This window comes from Brachycentrus maculatus, unplaced genomic scaffold, assembly GCF_059751285.1.
Source record: "Brachycentrus maculatus isolate JH-2025_06_01 unplaced genomic scaffold, ASM5975128v1 h1tg000157l, whole genome shotgun sequence".
NCBI lineage: Eukaryota > Metazoa > Arthropoda > Insecta > Trichoptera > Brachycentridae > Brachycentrus > Brachycentrus maculatus.
The window spans coordinates 2,393,950-2,420,933 of NW_028280910.1; the positions used below are offsets into that span (position 1 = coordinate 2,393,950).

A 26,984-nucleotide genomic window follows, 5' to 3' on the forward strand; every position below is an offset into this window, starting at 1 on the left:
GGCAAAGCATCAACAGGTGAGGAATATCTTAAGGTGTCTCATCATCACACGTACAGCGGTCAATCTTGGAGATCTTAATATATACTTGTTTGTGTAAAAAGGTGGATTGTAGTTAGTTCCGAAAGATACAATCTGAACTACAATAAACTTTAACTACGTAAATAAAATAGTATCTAGAGTGGTGAGTAAGTATTCAACTCTACACAACTCAACTTTATACTGTGGACAATCTTATGATTAAATAATGCCCAGTACCGGATTAAGACTACTCTTGGCGACTCTAAGCCAAAATATAAATGTGGCCTTTTAGTGTTTTTATTATTTTATTTTAAAATAGCTATGAATATTTGAATTCAATTTATCTTATAGAAATATTGGTAAGGACACAAACATACAAAACCATATAAAAGTAACAAAATTACTTTTGAACATTTCTCACTTACCAAATTGAAAAACCCTCAATTACGTCTAAATCTGGAATCTTCTGTTGCCCCAATGTGGATCCACATTCTCTCTTAAACAAGCTGAATAACATTTCTTCCGTACAATTCGTTATCAAAAGACTTAAAAAAGTTTTAGTATTGTCTCAATATCAGGAAACGCAGATTCGATTATATTCACGAATTATAAAATTGTAAAAATCTTGAAAGTTCGTAATTGTACCGGGATAATTTATTTTTTACCATATGAATTCCAACACTACTGTTGCCAAATTTTCGCCCGTGTGGTTTTCTAGAGGGATAAAAGTTAGAAATCTTTCCACTACACCAGGACACATATCTAATAATTACAACATGTGAAATATCCAGTGTTGAATCTACTGGTAAGTTGAAATATTCAGTAATTAAATTTTAATGAATAATGAGAAACGAATACCAATCAAGTATTTCAATTACATGAATGTGGTTAGCTCAGGAGTCAGAATAATCGGCGTGTATGTAAAAAAAAATGTATGAATATGGAAGAGGCGAAGATTGTGTGCAAAGACAGATTGGTGTGGCATTCTATTCTCTCTGTCTACCCCTGCGGAGAAGCGGCGTGATGGTTAGGTAGTTTTTTTTATAAAACGGCTACTTTTTTGCGGCCAAAGCTACAGCTTATTTAGCTTGTACCTAAATCCAGCACTGGTGCCTAATTGAGTTGTACTGATAGAGATTTGTAAAGTCGGCCGTCGCCGCTCGCGGCGCTGGCGCAGTCTCGTGTCCCCTCACCAATAAGTCGGCGTCCGTAGCTCGCCATGTCGCGTATCGCTCCTCGAGCCCCCGGCGCCCCCAAACCCAAACTATGACCAAGAAAAGGAGCGCCAGTACCTCGGGCGGAGGCTGGCAGGCCCCCTGGCTGGCCGCCACCCTCGTGATCCTCGTCCTCGGAGCGCAAATCGCTATCCTGCGCAGATCCAACAACCTGGCCCAGGATCTAGAAAACACGTGGATCGTGGAAGCCAAAACAAAATTAGAATCATGGACGAACGAGAGGAAAACAGATATAGAAACATGGTCTTCCAACAGGATACAAGCAATCCTGCAAGACGAAGTAAAAAATCTCGACATTTCTAAAGTAAAAGATAGTTTGATTAATACCCTTCGAAAGAGGTCGGAAATGATTGATTTTTGGACAAAAACGAGAGTGGAAAAAGTGGTAGACGAAAGATTGAGTGAAAAAATAGACGACTTAGAAGCCCGGTCTAGTGAAAGGGTTATGTCTTTCATTGATGAACAATTTGCGGAAAAAATAGACGCGACTGTGTTAGCGAAATTAGAAAAAGAAGTGGAACCGAGGATTTCAGACTTCTTAAAGAAGAATTTCGAGTACAATAAAAGGACGAAGCGAAGTTCCACAACGGTGAGTTTATCCTTTTTCTTAAATTAGTCTCGGAAAAGCCATCTTAAGTTTAACTTCTGAAGAAATTCATTATGCATATAAGAATCCAATGAAAATCAAAATATAACAAATACCGCATCATTTTGTATTATTTCCACCAAAATATCAACAATTTCCTAAAGTGTATCTCTCAATAACATGATGTTTTGAACATTCGTTATGATGTTAATAAGTTTTATTACCAATTTCCCGGCCTTTTGTCATTTATTTTTCTCTATTACATTTCGATCAACAAAATGTTGTAATGATAATAATAGAGAAATTGGAGTAAATAAATCCGCAGCTGATGTAAGATGAATGAATTTCATAGATTGTAAAGAGTGCAAAGAGCAGGAGTTATCGTACGGGACCCAATTATTACTTATTACTTCCTGCACGTACCTCCAGGGCACTCTAATGGAGGAATGCTAAACCGTGTATCAGTTTTTAAAAAAATCATTTTGAACATGACAGAAAATTCTTTGTCAAGTACATATATAATAAATTAAGAGTTTCGCCAAAAAGAATGACAAATCATTCAAATACCAAAGTATAAACTAAAAACGCAGGAATGGATATATGTACATACATAATATGGTTATAAATGAAGTCGAAATAGAACTAATGGTATATTGGGCGCCGATAAAACATCTTATTTAAAATTTCAATGTACGAAAAAATAAAACAGTGGAAAAATTGTAAGTTCATTGATGAACATTGAAATTTTACTGAAAATTTTATGAAAAATGCTCAAATTTAAGAAGAAAAAAACGCACCAACTAAATACCCTTTAAAATGGCACCTACTTTACGATTACCAGATATTTCTTTTTGTTGATCTCATGTCTTTTTCAAACCTATGTATAATATATTATTTTATATTATAAAACAATAAGTATAAGTCATACAGGAGAAAGTGACCAAGTGCATTGTTTTACAAAAACGTGATCATTGACTATTTGATATCTTACTAGCTTAAAATTGCCCTGAAAAAATCCCTTTAAGGGATTTTAAACTTGGAAGTATAACATATTGACTTGGTAAAAATGACAAACTGCATTGATGTTTATTTTCTTGCCAAGCCAAAGTGACTTAAATGGGCCCTCCTGAACATTTTACGTTTTGGTAGTTGGTCACTTTCTCCTGTACGACTACGATATATAAAAGTTTTTTCCACTTTTTACAAAAAGTGGGAAAAAATATATATATGTGTGACATTGAATATCTCTGATGTGGTTCCGGTTTGTGAAGAATGATCAATTTATCGCTGGACCAATAGAATGACGATAACTCAATTATTGGGACGATATAAGCATGGAGGGGATTCCATATCTACTGTCTACCGTCCATTCTACACTCCGTAGTACTACACACTATGCACGTATACAACAACAGCTAAATACGTACCTGATCCAATGACAAACATTCCTTTGAAGCTGTCTATGTTTTACCGAATGATGATTTGATTTGAACCTAAAAACTGGATATAGCCAGAGAAGATATAAAATGATATATTAGATGCCTTAAAGTAGACGAGGTTTATTTTTACATGAAGGATATTTGGCAAATCTGAACGAGGAGAGCGAAGATAGACTTGGCACGGCCAGATCATTCACAATCTAAAATTTGGTGGTTACAAAAGTATACGCAATCGGAGAGCATGCAAGACTAGATGCATGGACGCGTAGGAAACTAGCAGTATATGTCAGGATAGACGAGTGTGGCATTCCATCCTCTATGCCTACCCTTGAGGGAAACGAAGTGACGGTAGTAGTAGAGAAAATATAAAAAACGTAAGGTAAAAACAAAATAAGAAAATATAAGTAATCACTACAAATACATCCTTCCATAAAGTACCTTCTCAGATCATTTATTTTGGATCCCTAAGCGACTCATTATTAAAAATAGATATCAAATTGTGGTAGAGTGGGTTCGAACCCACAAATCTCTAACCAAGGGACCACAGCCCGACATTCTTAGTCATTCTCTCGCTATCCACTCGTTCCACACGTCCATGACACTTCAAAGAACTTTGGTTGATCACATTTTCAGCCTGAAGACAATAACGTGGGACCCCACGTGGAGTTCTTCAACCCGAAGTTGCGCGGCGAGCTGCAGGCCAAGGGAGAGCTGGCTCCAGGCGGAGACTCGTGGGTCTGGCTGACCAGCTACTCCAGAATACCAGTAAGCAATTATTTTTATCAGGACGCTTTCTATACTGTTCATCCCTCGAGCTATCATTATCGATAGTCAACCTTTCGTCACGTTGATTTTGTTATGATGGAGACTGACCGGAGCATTTCGTCGTAACGTAACATGTTACGATTCGAGCATTTAGGCAGTCAGTACACCGAGCCGAGCTGCTCGCCGCTCGTTCCGAATGCTCCATCCGAAGTCAGATGCAATTTTAGGTCAGTACCAACGTTGCCAATCTGTGGGAAATTCCCCAAACTGCGGGAAATCTTTTTTTTTCTTCATCTGGAGTAAGCTGTTATTTATTAAAATCACAGAACCAAGAATCACGTCTTCGTTGTTCGACATTTTAACTACGAATGCAAAATTCATACAGATTTTGGGTTATCGATTCTATACAAATTTAATACAGATTTCTATACTGTAGTTCAGATTTTTTGGTTTGGCATATGGCAACACTGAGCACAAGGCCACGAGCGAGCAGTTGTGTTCTAAACGAGCACTGCTCGAGGTCAGTCAGCAATGCCGTAACGTCGTAACGTAACATGCTCGCCGCGAGCGATGTTACGACGTTACGTTAAGACGAAATGCTCCGGTCAGATTCCACCGTACTCGTACTTAAGTAATTACAATATTGACGTTTTTTCTGAACTATTTTTTTGTAGGTACATGTATTTATTTTATCGTTTTTACTACTAATACTCTCAATGTAATACCACTCTTTGTGTAATACCACTTAAATTTCTTTTACTAACTTATTAAATGTGATATTTTTTACCTTTTCTTATTTTTGTTGTGTTTACCCTCTTTTTGTTTCTGACTGACGTTTTCGTTTTTCTTTTAAATAAAAAAATTATTTAAAAAATCAATATCTTTTCAGTACCAAGTGGTGCAGGGTTTCTGCAAGGCTACGCAAGAGTACTGTCCCCCGGGGGCTCAAGGGCCCCCCGGTCAGGCGGGCCCGAGGGGGCCACGCGGGGAGCGGGGTGCGCCGGGCGAGAAGGGGGGCCCGGGCCCCGTCGGACCACCGGGACCCAAGGGTGAGATGAATCATCTAGATATCCCCATCAAATTGTTGACCACCTAATATGGAGCCTTAATGGTATTTCAGATTTAGAGAGAGTGGTTTTATTGGCTGAAAAACGAGGAAACAACTTGTATTTGCAGCGACGAGCAATATTTTATTTATATTTTTATTTATTTCTTTAATTAGCTTATATAACACTTATATTTGCTATTATTTACACTTATTATATATATATATATATATATATATATATATATATATATATATATATATATATATATATATATATATATATATATATATATATATATATATATATATATATATATATATATATATATATATATATATATATATATATATATATATATATATATATATATATATATATATATATATATATATATATATATATATATATATATATATATATATATATATATATATATATATATATATATATATATATATATATATATATATATATATATATATATATATATATATATATATATATATGTATATATATATGAATATAATCTGGTTAGGATATTGTATACATCTAAATAAAAGGGTTTCTGCTAAATAAAAGCTTTCCCAATCCAACAAAGATGGCTCTTGATAGTCTACAGTTGACCTGATGATGGAATAGTTCCAAAACCGGTAGTGTTTGAAAGTGGTATTACACAAAGTGAACGATGAATGTAGTCATACTGATTTTGGAATAACCATTCCATTATCAGGTCAAATGTAGACTAATCTTAACCAAAGATGAATTGACAAGGAGAGTGTTAGAAAAATTTATGTTGCACGTAAGTGATCACTTAACCAGCCTTTGACAGGTCATAAGCCCAGATTTCCATATACTTTTTCATTCATGTTGATATGTCAAAATAGTGTAGTTGAGTAATAGTTATAAAATAGTAATCAAAAGAGTAATAGTTGTAAAATTATATGATAGATTTTTTTATAAGAGGTCAAGGGATCTTGTATCCCTTGTCACTGCGACCATATTATGTCTATCGTGAACTCCCTCTGTATCATAGCTCACTCTCAAGACCTACGTGAGTCATGTAACTCACGACCTGTCTTGGTGGTAGGAGCTTCACCTTCTCGGAGTCCAGTAGAGATCCTCCAAGAGTGAGTCACAATTATAGAGAATGTGGATTTGATCAGATGATCACAATCCTTTTTTATTTACTTATTTATGGTTAACAAACAATGAAAAACATATAACATTAAATAAAATACAGGTTCGTTCAAATGTTTTTCATCAATTAAATGTGAATACAACAAACTAAAAGAAACAGGTAAACGCACAGGTTAAATACATATATATGAAAAGAATAGGAATTTGGTAAAAAAAAAAATATATATATATATATATATATATATATATATATATATATATATATATATATATATATATATATATATATATAAATAAACCAAACAAAATATGCGAAATGAAACTAAGATGCATCTGACGTCCATTTAATTTCAGGTATATTAAAATATATAAAAAAAAACCTTATCCGCACCCCAATGATGCATAGGGCACTGCGTCATATAAACGCAGTGTTACCTTGATCGTTTACACATGAAGGAAAGGTGATCAGCCCTCCGCTTCAGGTACCCAGTCCAGGGTAATAATATTGAATAAATATTACAGTGAAAAAATCACTTATATTTATTTTACCCCCCTTGGGAATCGAACCCGGGACCTCCAGAACGGTAGCCGAGCATGCTGACCATTACACTACGGAGGCGGACAAAAATTAAAGTCACCTAATATTACATATTGTGAATTAGAATATTTACACTGAAGTTAGTTAGTTATACTGACGTTTTTTAGGCAATCATTTTTATTAGCGTTATGTAAATTTGGTGGAATATATATGAGTATACAAAAACTAGAGTTAATTTTTGGCTTGATTGATACCTACCCATATATCTTCACCGCCACTCTCGAATCTCGAAGACACTAGTTTTTTAGTAGTAGTAGAGTAGTTTTGTTCTTCAAAGCCCAGAAAAAGGAACATTGTTAAATGAATTTGGTCTGAGTCCTGATATTTATAAACCCTTTACCTCAGGAGATACTGGATTCCCGGGACACTCCGGATTGGACGGACGGGATGGAGTTCCAGGAGAGCCGGGACTGGATGGAGTTCCTGGAAGAAGCGGGGCTGACGGCGCTCCGGGGCTCAATGGAAAGGATGGCAAGAATGGGTCTGATGGCAGAAATGGTATTGACGGTAAGCCAAAGGCTATTGAGGAAGTTCAGTGCAATCTAAAATTGAAGAAGAAATCCTATTCTTATGCCCAAGCAGTTTTAGAAGTAAAATTTAATTTAAAAAATGGATAGATATTACTATGTACAAAGACACTGCTGAATCAATAAATGAATGTTTAACTACTATTAACAATAAATGCTATTATTAAGACTAGGAGTACATATAATGAAATACACACCTTATATGTACTCCTAGACCTAATAATAGTAATTATTGTTAGTTTATAAGGACATTTTGCAAATATTTTTAGTCAGTGTTTGATAATGTCCTAAGAAGACGAAACGCATCACGTATTAACATATACATAAATAAATTTAGAATTCAATCCAACAAACCTTGTTTTATTTTGGATATATTACCCAACAATTCAATATGGAATTCTACCAACTGTCTGCAGTTACAATAAATGAACGTTTTTTGTTGTTATTGGTGAAGTCTCGTCCAACATTAGTGTTTGACTAGACTTCTCCAACAAAAAGCAAACTCTCATTTAATTTTTGAGCAATATATCCAAAATTAAACAAGTTTATTGAATTAATTTCTATTTTACATATTGTAGTCATACAGGAGATAGTGACCAAGTGCATTTTTTACAAAAACGTGATTATTGACTATTTGACATCTTACTAGCTTAATATAGCCCTGAAAAAATCCTAAAGCGATTTTAATCATGGAACTTTACTATATTGACTTGTTAAAAATGACTAACTGCATTGATGTTTATTTTCTTGCCAAGCAAGTGACTTAAATGGCCCACCCGAACATTTTACGTTTTGTAGTTGGTCACTTTCTCCTGTACGACTACGATATATATAATAAAAATATGTGACGTGTTTCGTCCTATTTAGACAATATCAAACTCAGAGTTTGATATTACCTAAAAGTTTAAAATGGAATTCTACCAAATGTCTGCGGTTACGATAAATAAACTCTCATGAATTGATTTGACAGTCTCTTTGTGGTAAATCAATCCAATCTTAATTTAAATTTTACTCGGTTAATACCACTATTTCTTAACATCTATTGTGACACGTGTTTCGATGCATTCCGCATCATTTTCAAACACCGCCACCGTATGAAACTCCAATCCCTTCTTCATCCTCCCAAGGACACAACTCTAAAATTTAGACTTAGCTTCACATACAGTATAGGTGTCATATAGGTGTCTCAACTTGATATGAAATAATTATCGTTCCTTTTTACATGAAAGAAGATGGAACTCGCCAGAATTGCTGGAACATAATGTATATGGTTTAGGATTCCCAGTCCAATCACCAGAGCAACTGACACCTTACCACTTCCCACGAGTATAACAAACTCTAAACATAATGCCTACATTTATCCTTCATCAGAATTGGTTAATGGTCAACATAGGATTTTGACATGTTCAGCTAGACATTGTCAGCGCTGAGATCGCCTACATTGTAACTCGACATTTATATCGTGGTGTGTCCCTTGTTTTGTACAATTTGTCTTTGACTTGAGCTTTGATCTTTTCCCTTTCCCCTTTCCCCCTTTCCTCCCTCCCCTCCTTTTTCCAGGTATTTTATTATTTTTTTATTATTATTTTTTCAGGCAAAGCTGGAGGTCCTGGCCCACCTGGTCCCGCAGGACCTATGGGACCTAGAGGTATTCTTTTGTTATTATCATAATTTTTAAAAAACTGTTTTTAATACACTCATAACCTAAGATAGTAGTGTGAACTTGGTGTAGGGCTTATGACCTGTTTTTAAGAGGGATAAGCCTCCTACGATATTGATTCCCAGCTGCCAATACATCTCTTTGGTAGTCTACATTGAGGTTGGCCGTGTAGTGCAATGTTGGGAAGTCTGGATGGTTCCATTATCCTCACATGCGTATACCATTGTCTTCTTCGCTGCCTTCCCCATATAATGACATCTTCGATCTCGCATATTTCTCTTATCCTGGTATTCCTTATTCTATCTCGTTAACTCGGGGTTATGGAGGCATTTGTGTACCGGCCAACGTCAGGTCAGAATCGGATCTAGCTGACTTACTGAACTAGCTAACTACTAATCCCTTTCACTACCTACACCGAGACACTTATATAAACTTGGTGGTGGTTTTACAAACTTGTATTTATTTAAATTAGAAATGACAGGGATATTGAAAACTTTTAAATGTAAATTAAACACAGTTAAATTGAGTTACATACAATTTCGTTTAACATTTTATATAAATTTCACCCAAGTTCATAAAACAAAACAAAAAAATGCTTTGCAAGAGAAGGTCTGTCAGGAAGCCTAGATGCTTCTGTATTAGATCTGGTAATGCGGTAGTATAGCTTTCAATATATCTCATAGACTCTTGGCAAATATGCTCCTTAGAGTCTTCATTTCTGACACTCTTAGCGCGCTTTTTGTTACAGCGGTGTCCGCTCTCTATTCGATCCCATATGTCATGATGGGTCGCATATTTTTTTTTAAACTCCCATACTTTTTTTCCCATTTGTAAGTTACACACTGATGTAAGATTTGATGTGACAGGACTGTCGGGTCCACGAGGCCGCGCGGGTCGAGCTGGAACGGACGGGTCTCCAGGACTGCCAGGAATCTCCGCGTGGATGCACAACAGCACCAACACACTCCTCATTCCACCTTCCATAGCTGGTGAGAGGATATCTAAAATTAATTTCTTCTATGACATTGAATGCGCCTCTTTCCTCGATGAAGTAACCATTTTTGGATTTGTGGAAATCCTTGTTCACACATCTGAGTTTCCCCACTATTTTTACATTTTAAGAATGTCAAAAATCTAAATTAACTGTCAAATTACATGTTTAAATATAAAATAATTCCTGAATACAGAAACCCAATTTTTGTGAATAAGAATTTGAGACATACCCTAAAATGTTAATAAAATAATCCGGTCAATATATGAACTGCATACAAATTTAAAATCATATTTACAGTCGTCTACCAGCATGTAAAAAAAATCAGTAAAGATCTTGCATACATTTAAAAAGGTCTTTGTTAAATAAAAGCTTTAAAAAAACTAACCATAGATGGCTCGCGTGATGTCAAACATAAAGTGTGAGATTTAAGATACATATACATATGTATGAGTTTCAAAAATTTCAGTACTGTTACACTTGTATAAAGTGATCACCCAAACCAGCCTATGACAGGTCATAAGCCCTGTAAGTGCCCAGACTTCCGTATTCAAGATGTCAAAATGTAAAAATAACTCCTCAAGTGCAGGAACCTAGACGTGTGAACAAGGATTAGGCACACATGATGTTGTTTGTATAGTGGGCGGCGAGTCGGTGGTGGTCCACGAGGGCGAGGCGGTTCGCCTGCGCTGCGTGACGGCCGGCGCACCCCCGCCCGCCGTGCAGTGGTCGCGCTCCGGGGAGCCGCTGCGGCTGGGCGCCTGGCGCGCCAGCGGGCTGGCATCCGGAGCGCTGGAGCTGCCGCGCGCCTCTCGCCTGCACGCCGGCGAGTACTCCTGCACGGCGCACAACGGAGTGCCGCCGCAGGCCACCAAGACCTTCCGCCTCGAGGTGCACTGTGAGTTGTACCTATACTACTACTGCCACACTCCTAGCTCCCTCCACATCCAAACATCTAGTCATACATACTTTATTAAGCTGAGATTGATCTGGTCGTGCCCAATCTTTTTAAGCCATCGTTGTTCTTTTCTCCCATTCATATTTGCCGAAGCATTCAGTCATTCTCTCGTTATCCATTTGCTCCACAGGTCAATACTACCTAAAAGAACTTTTCCCTTTTAAATAAAGCTAGAATACAATACATGCTTTCTTTTGATATCTTCATTGCATTTGACACACAATTTTGTGATTTTATTCTATAAAACATATAATCCATCACTCGATAAGTTCATAGGATGACAAAACAGTTTTAAAATCTTAAACATATCAGAAGGCAGTGCGTTCACCATAATGCATCAGCATTTGGGCATAAAGAAGCTCTGTTCGAAGTGGGACTGCGTTTGCTCATAGTCGATCAAACACAACAAAGCGTTACAATTCAGAGCGCTGTTTGGATCTTTTTCAGGGCGATAAAAAGGAATTTTTCATTCGGTAAGTGACAATGGATGAAACATGGATCTATCACTTTTAGACAATCAGCTGAGTGGACAGCAAACACCGAAACTCATCCAAAAAACGCATTTGCCAGGTGGTAAGATTTTGGCTATCTGGATGATTACGGTATAATATTCATCAATTACCTTGAGAAAGAATAAAACATTTATAGGGAATATTATGTTTTATAATATTATTGATGCGTTTGAAAGCATAATTTTCGATAAAAACTACCCTAAATGAGGAAGTTTTGTCAGTCATCCTACGAACTTATTGAGTATACTTGTTTTTAATTCTAGTCCCACCGATGATTCGTATAAGAAACCAAATAGTCCCTGCAAGGAATGGATCTACCATACAACTAGAATGTGAGGTCAGTTATGTTAATTATTTATTATTTTAAGTACGGGTATCCAATCCCAGGTGCCCTAGCCATTGCTCCTAATCCATTTCCTTTTCAATATGGCATAAATGACCCTCCATTCACCCTGAGCTCCCTCACTTGCATCATCTATATCTCCCTATCCATTTCCTCTTCTTCAGACTTCTGTCCTCTACCGCTGGATATAGACCTCTTCCATATTCTTCCATTACTTTTGGTTGGTTGCTACTCGCAGCCAATTTTTACCCCCCACATCAGTTTTGTTGTAAGACCAACTTTTTAAAGGTCCCCTGACGCCTCTCTTATTCTCCCAAGGTCTCCATCTTAAAATTTCAGGAGTCCATCTTGTGGGGTCTTGTCTTGCAACATGTCCTGCCCGTTGTTACTTGAGTCTTGCTACGTAATCCATGATACCCGCTATTCTGGTATCATGGATCCTAATTTCCTCATTTCTTATACTGTTTCTCAGGCTTATACCAAGGATGAATCTTTGCATGGATTCCTATGCACTATTGGATCAGTACTACTGAAATAATTTACACTTTATAACACACAAGCGTATTATTGGTAGTAAGGCAAGCGTGGCAATGCTACTCGTATGTTTCACCCTTAAATCATTGTGGTCACTAATTCTATTTTTTTTGTAATAATATCTAATACTGAGGTATTATTTTTTGACATCTCAACATAGATGGAGAAGAATATGGAAGTCTGGGCATTTACAGGGAGATCACTTAAGTGATCGCTTTACACACGTGTAACATTTACCAATTTTAACCATGATTGACAACCACACTATTCAAATTCTTGGAAGTATTCTATATTCTTATTCCTTCTTCATCTATGTTGAGATGTCAAAAAATGAAATGAAAAATAACTCCAATAATTGGAGATAATCCAGACTTGGGAGCAAGTATTCGGACACACTCAAAATGTTGTTAATTACTGAGGGAATGATATTGTTAAATTTTGTCTTCTTCCCCAGGTTGAAGCATTCCCGGACCCACTGAGGTACTGGGAGAGGTCGGATGGCCGGTTGCTGGAGCCGGCGGAGAGGTTCCGCACCGAAGTGGTTCCCGGAGCCGCTCCTTACGTCTCCTACATGAAGCTCAAGCTGGTCCGGCTGCAGCACATGGACATCGGCCAGTACAACTGCATAGCCAAGAACGAGCTGGGCCTCACCAAGGGCGTGTTTACGGTATTAGGTGAGGACCAGACGCATTGAGCCCAAATAGCCTGGAAAGAAAGAGAGGGAGAGGAAGATCCCCACACGATGGACCGATCAAGTTAAGGCAGCAGCAGGCACATCGGTGGTTGGAGCGCCACGTGCAACGCAGTAAAGGGATAACTGAATAAGACTCATTGCTTCCACAAGTGTCACTACCCTCAGTAATGTGGACTAAAACGGAATCTATAAGTTGATCTAAACTACAAAAAATCTAAACTTTTTTTAACATCTCAATAATTTTCTATGTTGAAATGTGGAAAATGTAAATTAACTCCTATGGGAAGAAACCCAGATATGTGACCATGTATTTGGATACACTCAAAATCTTGTGAATAAAATAACTGGTCAAAGTATAGGGTGTATAAAAATGAAAATCAGGTTTCACGCGTTTCCTAGTATGTAAAATAATCCGGGCTCAGATTTTGCATACAAATAAAAGGGTCTCTGCTAAATAAAAGCTTTCTAAATCTAATTACAGATAGCTGTTGTGAACTCAATCATGTTACGTCATGAGATTGATCATGTATGTATGACTTCCAAAAAATTTGAGTAGTGTGTAACTTATTATTATTTCGGTGATATCCATTTATTACTATTTATCAAAAAAAATTGACAATATTAAATGAAAAAATTTATACACTATGAAAGTGACATAATAATATTTGACATAGGTGAGTACAATTGCCTACAGTCGCTAGCTTTTTATTGCATTTAATAATAATTATTAAACAAAATTCTAAATTTATTTATTTCACCATTGGTATCTTAAGCTATAGCAACATTTTGATATTATTATATAAAATTATTATTATAAGCTAGCAAAGTTGATAATTAGTTACACATTTTACAGAGCAAGACCCTCTCCTTGGGACTCCACCCCCCATCGAGTCGGGTCTAGCCGGAGAAGGAGGCGAGTGGGGCCCCCGCGCTCCTCCCGACATTGCAATAGAGGAGCTGTGCCCCCCGGCGGCCACGTGTCCCGCCTGCCCCCGCTGCTCCGACCCCGCCCTCTCCCTGGCCGACCTACTGGACCACCTGCGTGTGGAACCGCTGGCTGGAAAGATATACAGCGGCTTGAAGCCTAGAGTTACAGGTCACTATACATTTCATTTGTATTCTTGTCTTACTTGTATTGTAGAGTATTGTTCCGCAACGGCAACACTGGTGTACTGAGGTGATGATTTGGTGTGCCGGGGAAAAAGTCTTGTTTTGTGAAAATAACACAATCGCTTCAAATTTTGATTGCCTGTGCTCAGTTACGTAGGCTCACATTTCGCATTTAACATAATATGTTACCATAATATGGTAAATATGCACCTCTGAAATTTCTGAATTTGGTAGGTATACCTTGAAAAAAAAAAGTTTGCGACACACTGTTGTAGAGTATAAACTGAGAGCAGTGAATCATAGAAACACTTATCTTTAACTTGTAATTTTCTTCCAGGAATACTGATTTTCCATTTTGTACCAATTTACTAAGTAATATAAAATATTAATCATACGCTTGACTCCTCAAAACCTCTGAGGAACCCTAAAGATCAACTCATCAAGTTCTTCCTCTTCTTCCTTCTTATAAATCCAAGGATCTGACTGTTTAGTTATCCGTCTCTTGTGATGTGGACTGCCAGCTGTAACGCCATCGCTTTGGAGGTCTTCCAGGTGGTCTGTCTGAGTTCTCTTGAAGAGCCGCTTGGACCAGTTAATTTTCTTGCGTTCTATTGACATGGGCATTCCAGAATTATCTTTGCTATCTTCCCCATTTGACTATATCCTCCATACTACACATTTTCTCAATTTCCGAGTTCCTTATTCGATCCCTTCATGTGTTTCCGGTTATGCACCTTAATATTCTCATGTCTGAAGTTCTTAGAAGAGATTTGGTTCTGGCTGTATCTGCTGTCGTCTCTATCCCATATGTGGGAATCGGTTTTACATATGTCTTATATATTTTTACTTTGCTTTTAATATTTATGTGCTTATTCTTCCAGATTTTTTCTCTTAGATACCCTGATATTACAGCCGCTTAATTGACTTGTCTTAAAGTCTCATCATACAGGTTACTTGGCTACTGATGTTAACTCTCAACAGAATTAATGAAATTATACAATAATAAGAATAAAAAATATTATTTTGTTTACAGACTGTGTACTTTATGCCATTGGAAAGCCAGTGTACCACCGTTACTCAGAACAGACCTTCGGTTCCTGGCTCAGAGATGCCACAACTACGGGTGATCCTTCAGTATGAAATAAGATATCTTTATATTATGTTTTTTTACAAAAGAGATTTGCTATGTTACCAATGAAAATGTTTTCATTAACAGGGAGACAAAATTTGGGTAACACGAGAAATGGACAAAAAGCATCTCTTTGAGTTTTCCAATAAAAACTCATTCAAAAAAGACCAACCAACGAAAGAATATACTCTGGACTGGGATTATACGGTTAGTTTTGCAATTTTTTTTTACAGCAATTTTTTTTATTATTTTATCAACACATAATATTAACTTTATGAAATGTTACTATCTTGGTTTGGTTCCTGGTTGGTAATTTTTCATTTCCCTAAGTACTTAATCATAACTGGTCAGGTACTATTTGTCTTGGTTTCTGGCAACCCCTTTTGCAGTTTAACTGCGACTAAGTTCATGTTGTCTTAATTCCTCGTTGTTTATTATTATTTTGCCGAAGTACTTAATCATAACTGGTCAAGTACTATTTATTTTGGTTACCGGCAACCCTTTTTGCAGTTTGATTGCGACTAAGTTCATGTTGTTGTAGTTCCTGGTTGGTAATTTTTACTTTGCTCAAGTACTTATTCATAACTAGTCAAGAACTATTTGTCTTTGTTACTGGCAACCCTTTTTGCAGTTAAACTGCGGCTAAGTTTATGTCATGACAGGGATACAATGATATTCTTCTTCTTTATGTGCCATGTCAGGTCCCCATGATGTGGACTATCACTTGAGAGTGATTATCACTTATTTGATCTCTTAATTGCTAGATCTCTGACCTGAATTTCCTTAATTTAAATGTAATTTTAACAATGAATTTGATGAAACTTTTATTGAATTGTTCATCCATCTTTTAAAACAAATGCAATCCACACCTGAACACTTCAATTCTAAATATTATTTCTCTCTATAATTTTTTAAGAACATAAATAGTGTACGTTGTACAGGTCTTCCAAGGGTTACTGAGGCCTGAAAAGATAAAATGTAGGTCTGGGAAGTCAGCAATATACTTTTATTTTATGTTTGTATATTACAATGCACCGAGATTTCAGCAGAGGGTTCAAGGTGTGCCAATCGTGGGTAAAGAGTTAATATTAATGCCTGCAATATTCTGAAGAAACCAGGATATACTGACAGTTTTTATAATTCAGTGGAACCTCTCATAACGAGCATAATTCGTTATGAGAGAATCTTATCGCTATGCGAAACATTTTTTGTTTTCACTGGCGCCGAAGTCCCGGCTCACAAGTAAATGTTGTGAAAAGGGGATTTGACCTTTCCCGTTATACTACTACTCGTTATGCGAAGTGTTGCTCGTTAAGGGCGCAACTTTTAAAAAAAAATTCTTTGTATACGTTTTGGCTGGGGTTTTTTCTTTCTGTTTTTTTCCATAAATTATAAAAAATAAAAATAAAATAATCATTGATCGGTAGACTTCCATCTATTTGCGTGTTCGTCCTAACTCAATTTCATTTCCCGCCATTCCAATTCTTCGAGAACAATCGTAGAAAAAAAACTGTACTATATTTTAGTCCACAACCTTACAAAATATGACGAGGGGTTTTGAAAACAGCTATTATTTGGATATTCCTATAATTTCAGGGCAACGGCCATATAGTATACAACGGCTCCTTCTTCTACCACGCCGGGGGGCGTAAGCTGGCGCGCCTGGAGCTCGGGGGGCGGGGCAAGGGCGGCGCGGGGGGCGCCAGCTCTAGCACGGACCTGCCGGGCGCCGCCACGCCGCCGGCGCGCGCGCTGTATGCCACCTCACACACCTACATGGACTTCAGTGCTGACGACAACGGCCTCTGGGTCATCTATGCCATGGACGATTCTAACAACACGGCAGTCGCCAAGGTTAACACACATATACTACACATTTTACTTACTAATACCTCCTGGCATAGTGTGAGTAATAATATACACATTATATCGGTGTATTGGTATATGCTTATTGGTGAAATTGATAAAGGTTTTTTTACATGAGCTGTTTTCAGGGGCATACATATTCTTCTTCCTTCTTTATACTTTCAATTGATATCTCAACAAAGATTAGCATATTTTTTGCGGGAAATGCTTAAAAGCGTCTTTTACATACTGTTGGTAGAGAGTGGGAGACGCTTATAAGCGTTCTATTTACTTACTTTTAGTAGAACCCGAGAGACGCCAAAAAATATTGTACAGATCGGAATTGGGTTTGCGGTTACTTGTGATTAGTATACTGAGGGTCGGGCGCAGACTGTCCAAGTATAATTAGGGTCTGACAACAATGTGTTAATATATCTATTATGATGGAAATACTGGGAATCTGGTAACTACAGGCCTTACATTACCTGATTTGAGTGATCGCTTTACACACTGTGTAACATTATTCTACCCATTATTAAAAACCACATTACTTTTTAAAAGGAATAATCCGCAAAGCCTGTACTTTTAGAAACCTGTCTGCGGGTAGGATAGTAAGGATACGGAAGTTAAATGTGAAAAATACATTACACAGAAAATAAATGTTTCTTGAATTTATGTTGCAACTGGCGGGAATCGAACCTGCGACGCAAGTTTCTCAGTCGAGCATCTACTCAACTACGCCACGGTGCCTAGTAAAATTATTTTTTCAAAAGCTGTAAATATGCTTTAAATGATGCACAGTTAACATTTTCGCTGATAGCTGCATACGAGACATCTATGTTTGAATCAGCAGAAACCTTCATTTATGTAATTCATTTAACTTTTCAGATAGATCCAGATAATTTACAGGCACAATACATATGGAATATTTCTGTAAACCATCACAAGGTAACGATAATTCATTATTCAAAGTTAATATCATAATAGCTTCATGAGATTATAATTGCATCCAACATTCAATTGATAATTCACATCAGACCATTATATTTTATAGGTCGGGGAAATGTTTGTGGTGTGCGGAGTCCTGTATGCTGTGGACTCGGCAACCGAGAGGACGACTCGGGTGAGATTGGCTCTGGACTTGTACAAGAACACCCTTCTGGAAGTGGCCCTTCCCTTCACTAATCCCTTCAGGAAGACCACAGCCCTCGCATATAATCACAGAAATAAGGTAAGACATACGAGCTTTAGCCAGCTACAATAACTTCCAAGTGATCTTACCGACTCACAAGTAGGGCACTAAATTTAGGGGCTATGTGGTCCTAACGGTATGGGGAATGCTGTTGCTACGATAGTTGAAAAAGTGAGAATGAGATGATTTTTATGGAAAAATAAAAAAAACCCTTTGCAAAATCATTTTCACGATTTTTCCTTTTATTAAATATTTGACAGTTTTGTTAAGGCTTAAGTCTTTGCTTCGACATCGATGATATGTCTGTGAATAAATGAAGAATTATTGTACAGGAGCTGTATTCCTGGGACCGAGGAAACCAGCTGACCTACCCAGTGCGCTACCACGAGATCGGCTACAACTCCACACTGCTATCGGATCCTAGTCAGACTAACGCACAACAGGGGGCCCCTCCTGCCGAGTAGCTGACATACGTAGAACACTACCATTCCCAGGATAAATGCACTAAATGTCATTTAAAACTTAACATCTAGATGGCTATACTTCAAAGAGTTGTTTCCAAATCTTAACCTCTTAGGGTGAAGACTGACCTGAGCATTTTGTTGTAACGTAACATGTTACGATGCGAGTATTCAGGCAGTCAGTACAGCGAGCCGAGAGCTCCATCCATAGTTTTGGATGCTCGCTGATGCTCGCCGCGAGCAATGTTATTACAAAATGCTCCGGTCAGTCTCCACCTTTAGAGAGTAATTATTTTACACATCGTTTGTCTACTTCCAGACATTAGTAACTAACCCTTTGCGCTCAAATTTTTTTGTTATCTCAATAAAGTTTTGTAAGTTGTTACTATTTGACTGTACTCATATGATTTAGGTTTGATTATATTAACACATTGTGATCGGGCAGTTTTCGGCCGCGTACTAGTGCTGGTAACGGGTGATTTTTCGCGTAATTTCGCGCTAACGTAGACCTCTAGAAAAATTGCGATAACTTCAAAAATATTTGTTTGATTTCAATACTTATTTTTGCAACTTGTTTATTTTATTTCATTTTATTTTATTATATTTAGAAATGTATTCTTTATCGTTAAACTAGTGCAGAATTTCACATAAAGCAGGAAAGTTTTGAAAAAAATAATATTTTTTTTACATAACATCCTTTATTTTACAAATTACGCACAAAGATTATTTCTAAATGTAAAATAAAAATTAGTAATGTTTTAGGGTGTGATATCTTTCAAAACATTTGCCCCTGTGTAGGGGAACTTCACAAAATTTGCATATGAAGCATGTTTCACTACGCACCTTGCGCGCTGAACAGACACGACATTGCCTTTGAACAAATTTCTTCTTTCCCTTGCTTTCAATTTTGGCTATCACATGTTTGCGCATGTCCATGGAAAGCCTTCCAGGAGGGTCACGAGAAGGAGCCCTTTTCCACGAAGATGTCGATGGCCCTGGATCTTCAGAAATAACTTCTTCATGAATCGAATCGGAAGTCCATTCGAAGGCTATGTCATATAAAAATCTTTTATATTTAATCTTTTTAGTTGTAATGGAGTTGTATACAACAAAAGAATTGAATAAGGCACAATTTATCATATACATTGCCACACGTTTTGTCCATTTCGTGGTTTTTCTCAAAATATTGTAATACGATAAATATTGATCGGCACGATCGACGCCTTTCATATACTTATTGTAATCAATAAGGGCATTTGGCTTGATAATCTTTTGTCGCGTCATTCGGTCGACGTTATGGCTCTCCTTCATTTCTGCAGAATGGATAGAAGATATGAGAGATACCTCTTTCTTGGATTTCCAAACTTGTAACAATATATCATTTTTCCGACGGAATATTGTATCTCCTCTCTGTAAATTCGTTTTTTTTAGGCATTCAGGTAAGCCTCTATTTTTTCTAATGGTTCCACAAACCCTTATTTTCTTTTGTAAAAGCGCAACAGTATTTTCAACACTATTATAATAGTTATCCATATACAAATGGTGCCAGACATCAGTATATGGCGAAACTACAGTTTGGATTGTTTCAATCAATCGTAGTCCTTGCGCAGCGTAAATTTCAAAATTACAGATATATCCTGTATCACTCTCGGATAATATTCTCACGAGAATCCCGTACTTTATGATTTTTCCAGCATTGTACACCCTGAAGAATAGTCTTCCTCTCCATGGTATTATGCCTTCATCCAATGAGACTTGCTGTTTTGGCTTGTAGATGTTTTTGAACTTTTCAACGAAGTGATTGATTATAGGTCTTACTTTTTCCAGACGATCAGCTGGGTCAGTAATATCTTCATTGTTATTGAAATGCCAAGCGCGCCATATTTGGTTAAACCTATCTCTTGACATTGTTTTACCGAAAAACGGCGTTTCTAAAACAGGATCTGTGGTCCAATATTCATTCCGTCTATCTTTCCGTACTTGCCCCATGAATATTATGAGACCTACAAACTTTTTCATTTCCGGAATGGTGATATCTTTCCATTTGATACCTTTGGTTTGTGATTTTAGTGGGTCGATGTTTTGATAATAATATCTGTTGGATTCGATAACCAAAGACTTAAAAAAATCGTCGTCTATGAACAATTTCAACACATCCATCTGTGTTTTTGGAGTATTATTCAAGGTAATTCCAGGAATACCAAAAAAATCTTCAAGAACTGGGGGATTATCATTTATAGACCAACCATCAACCTCTTCTTCGTCAGAACTGGATGAAATGGTTCTGCGGGTAAATGTTGTAGGCGGTGGAATAATATCTTCATCATCAACTAGATCGCTATCATCACTATCAAAATCACTTTCACACGATATGTCGGATAAATTGTCGGCGTATATTTCTTGGTCACTATCTTCATTGTGGTGAGACATTTTTCTTATGGGATAAAACAAAATATAATAATATAACTAACTAAAAAAAATAACAAACTTTTAATCACAATCTTGGTAAAAATGTCTGTTTCATCGAAAATTTATCAAAAGTATTTTAACTTTTAAACACTAAAATAAAATGTAAATATGTACGTAATATTGTATTTATATAATATCTATGTACTCGATATTTAGGTTTTAGCAACGTCCGACCACCAAAGAGTAGTGAAATAAACTAAAAAAAAATATTATTCTTCGTCTTAGTGTTGCATGTTTACCGTTATATGTACCGTTATCTATTGTCCTCAATCCCATCCAACCCATCTATTGTTCTCAAAAGGTTTTTACCTGCATGGCTACAACCCTACAGACGCTATATAGCGAAAACTCAAGTATATTGGAACCCGTATTTGACCGTGGCCCGCGCTCCACTAACAATCTTTCAAAAACGTATAAATACGTGATCCGCTTTCTAGCATTAATTTGCTAAACACGTATCAATACGTGATCCGATTACAATGTGTTAAAAAGTCCGCCTCTATTGTGTGGTCATCACGCTCCACTACCATACTGAAGGTCCCATGTTTGATTTCAAGGAGGGGTTGGTCAAATAAATTTGAGTGATTTTTTCACTCTAATATTTATTCAATATTACCATGGACTGGTACCTGAAGCGGAGGGCTGATCACCTTTCCTTCATGTGTAATTGATCAAGATAACACTGTGTTTATATGATGCAGTGCCCTATGCACCATTGGGTGCAGATAAGGGTTTGTTGAAGAAGAAGAAGATAATATCTCCACTCTTGTAAACATGTTATTTTATTTAATCACTAGGGAAGACTTCATTTGATGTTGAGTTGGAATTATATCCGAGACCAATTTTTGATTTAATTAGAGCCTTTTGGAAGAACAGTGTCATTTCATTCGAACCCTTATCCGCACCCTAATGGTGCATAGGGCACTGCATCATATAAACGTAGTGTTATCTTGATCGTTAACACACGATGAAAAGGTGATCAGCCCTCCGCTTCAGGCACCAGTCCAGTGTAATATTGAATAAATATTGGAGTGAAAAACTCACTTTTATTTATTAGACCCTCCTCTGAGAATCGAACCCGCGACCTCCAGGACGGCAGCCGACCATTACACTATGGAGGCGGAAGAACAGTGTACATGGTAGTATATCTGCTCACAACCTGATCATTGGCAGAGTGTATCATTTGATTATTTCTATTTATTTTAACTACACTGATGTACACATTTATTTGAAATGGAATATTTTTGTACAAAATAAATAATAATTGTTTAGATCCTAAGTATTTCATCTAGAAATAATAAAATAAACATTCCTATCACTAAAATTAAATCCTGATATATGACATTGATAGCTTATTGACAGTATGTTGCAATTTTATTTTACATTAGAAGAAAAAAAAGTAAGGTACCTACCAACAACTTAAAATAAGTACTTTTGTATGTTGCCGTATGATATAATAAAGTGTGAAAAGTATTTAATATTGTGGCAACATTTTGATGTAATCCTTTGCTGTGTTGCCATATTACATAATGTAGGATGACATGGTACATCAATATGTAAATTAATTAATAATGTTGCAACAATTTTTCATAAATCTCTCTGCTGTCTGAAAATATTGAGATATGTTTTGAATTTTGAATTAAATTTAAAAATAGGATAGATTTTTTTTTTAATTAAAAAAGTTAAGTTTTTTATTGTTTTAAAAATTGACACCAAAGATTACTACTACCAATATATTATTTATAATTAAATAAAACAATTTTTTACAGTTTTGTTTTGTTTCATAACCAATCCTGTGATGAGAGGCACAAAATATATTTGGCATTGTGTTACGAGTATTTTTTGTTGTTTTATAAAAGGGGAAGATAGTGTCAACATTCATCGTATATTTTTCAAACATATATGATTTTGAGAATGAGAATATGGAAGTCTGACCATTTACAAGGTTTATGACTGTTTCATGTATAACTTCTCGGCTCCATCTATGGTTTACTTGAGTAAGCTTTTTATTTAGCAGAGACTCTTATTTTTAAATGTATGCAAGATTCTTCCTGAATTATTTCACATACCGCTCACTCCTTTCAACAACGTCAAATATCAAAAATCGTCAATTTTAAGTTGTGCATATTTTCGGAATGCCCATAAAATGAGTACATTAGTAATATCCCAGCAAAACCGACATATTTTAATATTTACCCACTACAGGGCAGAAAGTGTTGTTTTTGCATTTTGAAAAAAAGGTATTGTTTAATTTTTTTTTTAAATATACTAAATATTTTTCAAATGGAGAAAAAACATTCAGGTGTTACCTAAAAAGATCTGTTGCGCAGTAAAAAGTTCAATAAGTGGCTTGATATTTATTTTGAATACATTTCATTATATTTTTAAACTTTAAAAACGATCTCCTGAAAAATCAAGTTTTTTTATATATGACGTTGTTGAGTGAGCGATACTGGGAAATGCCAGAAAACATTTTTTTCCAATTTACTCACAAATATTACATTATGTAAGATCCTTGGGTGTCTACTCATTTGGGGGATGGTTAAATAAAAACACACATTTGAGTCCCATTTGTAATATATATATTATGTCAATATTCCACAACACACATGTTTTACATTTGTACTCATGGGTGGTAACCTAGAACACGTATCTTGTTCTCTATAAATATGTACTTTAGTAGCCTAGATCGATCCATCTTTCCACATTTGCACCATTTAAATTAAAAGGGGGCATTGTAATTAGATTGGTCAATTCAATTATGGTTTTTAAATATCATGATTAATAGGTACGCAATGCCTACCAGCTTATGTAAAGAAAACTTTATTTTTGATTTGCTCAGAGACATAGTCACCAACCAAGTTTGTTTGAGGTAAGTTACTCACAAACCAAATTGATTTGACTATTTTTTTAATCCTGACATAAAATAACGTAATGACAACTCTTCGGAGGTAAATAATGCCATTGTAACATGTTCTAGAAAAGTTCGGCATGAGCGGTTTGGCGCAGGGATTTCTGGATTTTGGCACATGCCGTTCCAACATGAGGTCCATTTTGCGCCAGAACTGTCGTGCCAAATCGTCCTATTCTTTGAAAAAAAATTCCATTACCGCATTTTCATTGATTTTACAAAAGAATCCTTTACAAGAGCTGATAGTTTTGCAATTATATTTAATATGTATCGGTTGAGATATGTTGAAAGTAGATATATTATTTTTACATTCAAATAATATTTTAAGAAACAACTATTACGTCAGTCTAACCGAGAGTTGTGTTAGACAGCTAGAAATTTGATCATAATTATGGAATCAGTATATCTTTATTATAAATAAACAACTTTACGGGTCAGGCAGTTTCAGAAAGTTAATCCGCAATATTATAACTTTTTATTTACAATAAAGCAACAAAGAAATTCTTCAAGAAACTGCTGAAAACTTTATCATTGTAAAATTATCCTCTCGGGGATGAGTTCTTGCGAGCTAAACTGCATCTGAATGTGAGGTTTATTTACTTTTTTTTTCAAATGACGAAAAAGAATGTGATGAAAAGTGATAGGTTTATTAATTTTCAATGATCAATTTCGCAAAAACAAATTAGTTTAAAATTAAAGTTGGTATAACCGATAATTAAACTAAAACTTCAACTGATGAAGTATGCAAAGAAGTAATTTGTAACATCTTGTATATACTCTTTTGGAACTACATAATTTTGTTTAGGCAATAAGGTTGCTCCTTGTTATCCGAGAGGTCAAAATGCAGCATAAAGTAACGGATTATTTTATGAAGGTCAAAAACAACATTCCTTTACATTACTGGTCTCAGCTCCACCATATAAGGCTAATGACATATTTTACATCGAAACAATTAACCGCTTAACATTTAATTCAACCCACAAATATACGGAAGGCATTGATATATTGCGTCTTTTATTTTCTAGAACAAATTTAGGCATCGGGGTCACGATTCACTTACATTACTCTACAACAAACACCAAGAAGATATGAAAATTTCAAGAGGTAAATTTAGACACAGGGTAAGGTATTGTTAGGCTATCAATCGAGGTTCTAACCACAAAATCAAAACTTAAGACCTAATTTAAATGCATCAATAAATAAATAAATTATGACTAGATTGAGATTACTTCATTAAAAGTCCAAAAATTATCATACAATACATCTGTCCACAAAAAATGATGTTATTTTTCTTAATACAATTTGATTTCTTCCAGGGAGAAGATTGTGAATGGCAATGTCTTCCTTCTACAGAATGAAGTTTTTTATTACATTATTTCAAATTGTGAAATAGCTTTCTTACTTTCTGCATGACTTATTATAAAATTATTTCTTGCACATATACTCACGCCTCTTAGAACGTTTTTAAATTATTACTTGCAATTTGTAGTTAACGCTGTTTGGGAGGAAACGTTTTGGTATATTGTAGAACGAATTTAAATTGTAATAAATGTCAGTTATACAGACATAGTGGAGCCTTGAACATGCTACAATTTCATGGCATTGTTACCCGAAATATTGCAGCAATATGATCATGTGGTCCGGCAACACGTCCGTGTTTCTGGTACTATTACCCGTGAATTGGTGCAATAATCTCCATGATATCGCTCACATATGCAGAAAAGTTAAGTATTCGCTAATCTGGTAGTTACTGGTATTTCTTTTCAGGTAATCATTTATTCAATTACACTAATAAAAATCTTCGAGATGAAACTTTACGAAAACAAGTATTATATTTTGGACTTTCTAAGAGTTAATATCTCACCGATCCAACTAGATCGGAAATAAAAATATTTATACAAATTACACATACTTCATGAATGGAGAAATATTTGATGCTATTTACCATTTAAAAGTATGCATGAAGCATTTCAGTAGGTTTTAAACTTAAGGGATTTTTATATTTTAAATGTGATAAACATTGATTTGATCAGTATTTAGAATTAACACTATTTGACAACAAGTTTTCTTGAAAAGATTACACTATAAATTATTAAACATTTCTTTGCTAAAATAATAAAATCTATTAACTTCTAAACAAGTTAAATTAATACTAAACATTCAATAAGACTTCCAAAATACTAAATCTAACATCCTGACTTCTTTGTGCATATGATATTGTTTCGTTTATTGATTGATTTCCAGAAAATTCTCCTTAACCCAAATCATTACAAAAAATCAATTACCACAGTCCTAGCTTATTCAAAATTACGTACGTTTAAGAAAACCGCTGTTCTTTTGAGAATTTTTAACATTTTAAAAACATTATTTGTCGTTTTTTAAATGTTAAATTATTATTTAATTTGTGATATATTAAACAAGGGTCATCAGTAAAATGTATAGATCGTTTGCATTTCTCACGGGTGTTTCAGACCACATCACAGCTTTCATCAGCTGATGACGGACACTGCGATGCAATTCAAATTACAATACGTTAAATGGCACCATATAATAACCGAGAAACAGAAATACTTACAAAAATATCAATAAGTTTAGTTTAGCAACATATACACATACATAAACATACACATACATGGACATATTATAATATAAAAGATTTATTACAATTTTATTGCTTTTTTTTTCAGAGTATGCATACTATTTAGGCCACAATGTGAAGATTGAAGGATTGGTATTTAAACATTTATATAAAAAAGATATTTGTAAGTGATTGCGGTTGAATACGGAAACTGGAGTACTGCCCGAGTCTGTTTACAGTAAA

At 35.7% G+C, this 26,984-nt stretch overlaps 1 protein-coding gene across 1 annotated transcript; it reads left to right on the plus strand.

The window, feature by feature from the left end:
- Window positions 1–1,224: 1,224 nt before the first annotated feature.
- LOC148308598 (uncharacterized) lies at window positions 1,225–18,797 on the plus strand. The gene is made up of 16 exons (XM_088261527.1): window positions 1,225–1,842; window positions 3,912–4,043; window positions 4,933–5,092; window positions 7,173–7,334; window positions 8,949–9,002; window positions 9,881–10,003; window positions 10,646–10,903; window positions 11,739–11,812; window positions 12,807–13,026; window positions 13,900–14,142; window positions 15,190–15,290; window positions 15,373–15,492; window positions 16,882–17,139; window positions 18,019–18,078; window positions 18,185–18,361; window positions 18,655–18,797. The coding sequence occupies exons 1-16, from the start codon at window positions 1,285–1,287 to the stop codon at window positions 18,784–18,786; spliced, it is 2,832 nt and encodes a 943-aa protein (XP_088117653.1). The 5' UTR covers window positions 1,225–1,284; the 3' UTR covers window positions 18,787–18,797.
- Window positions 18,798–26,984: the final 8,187 nt, after the last annotated feature.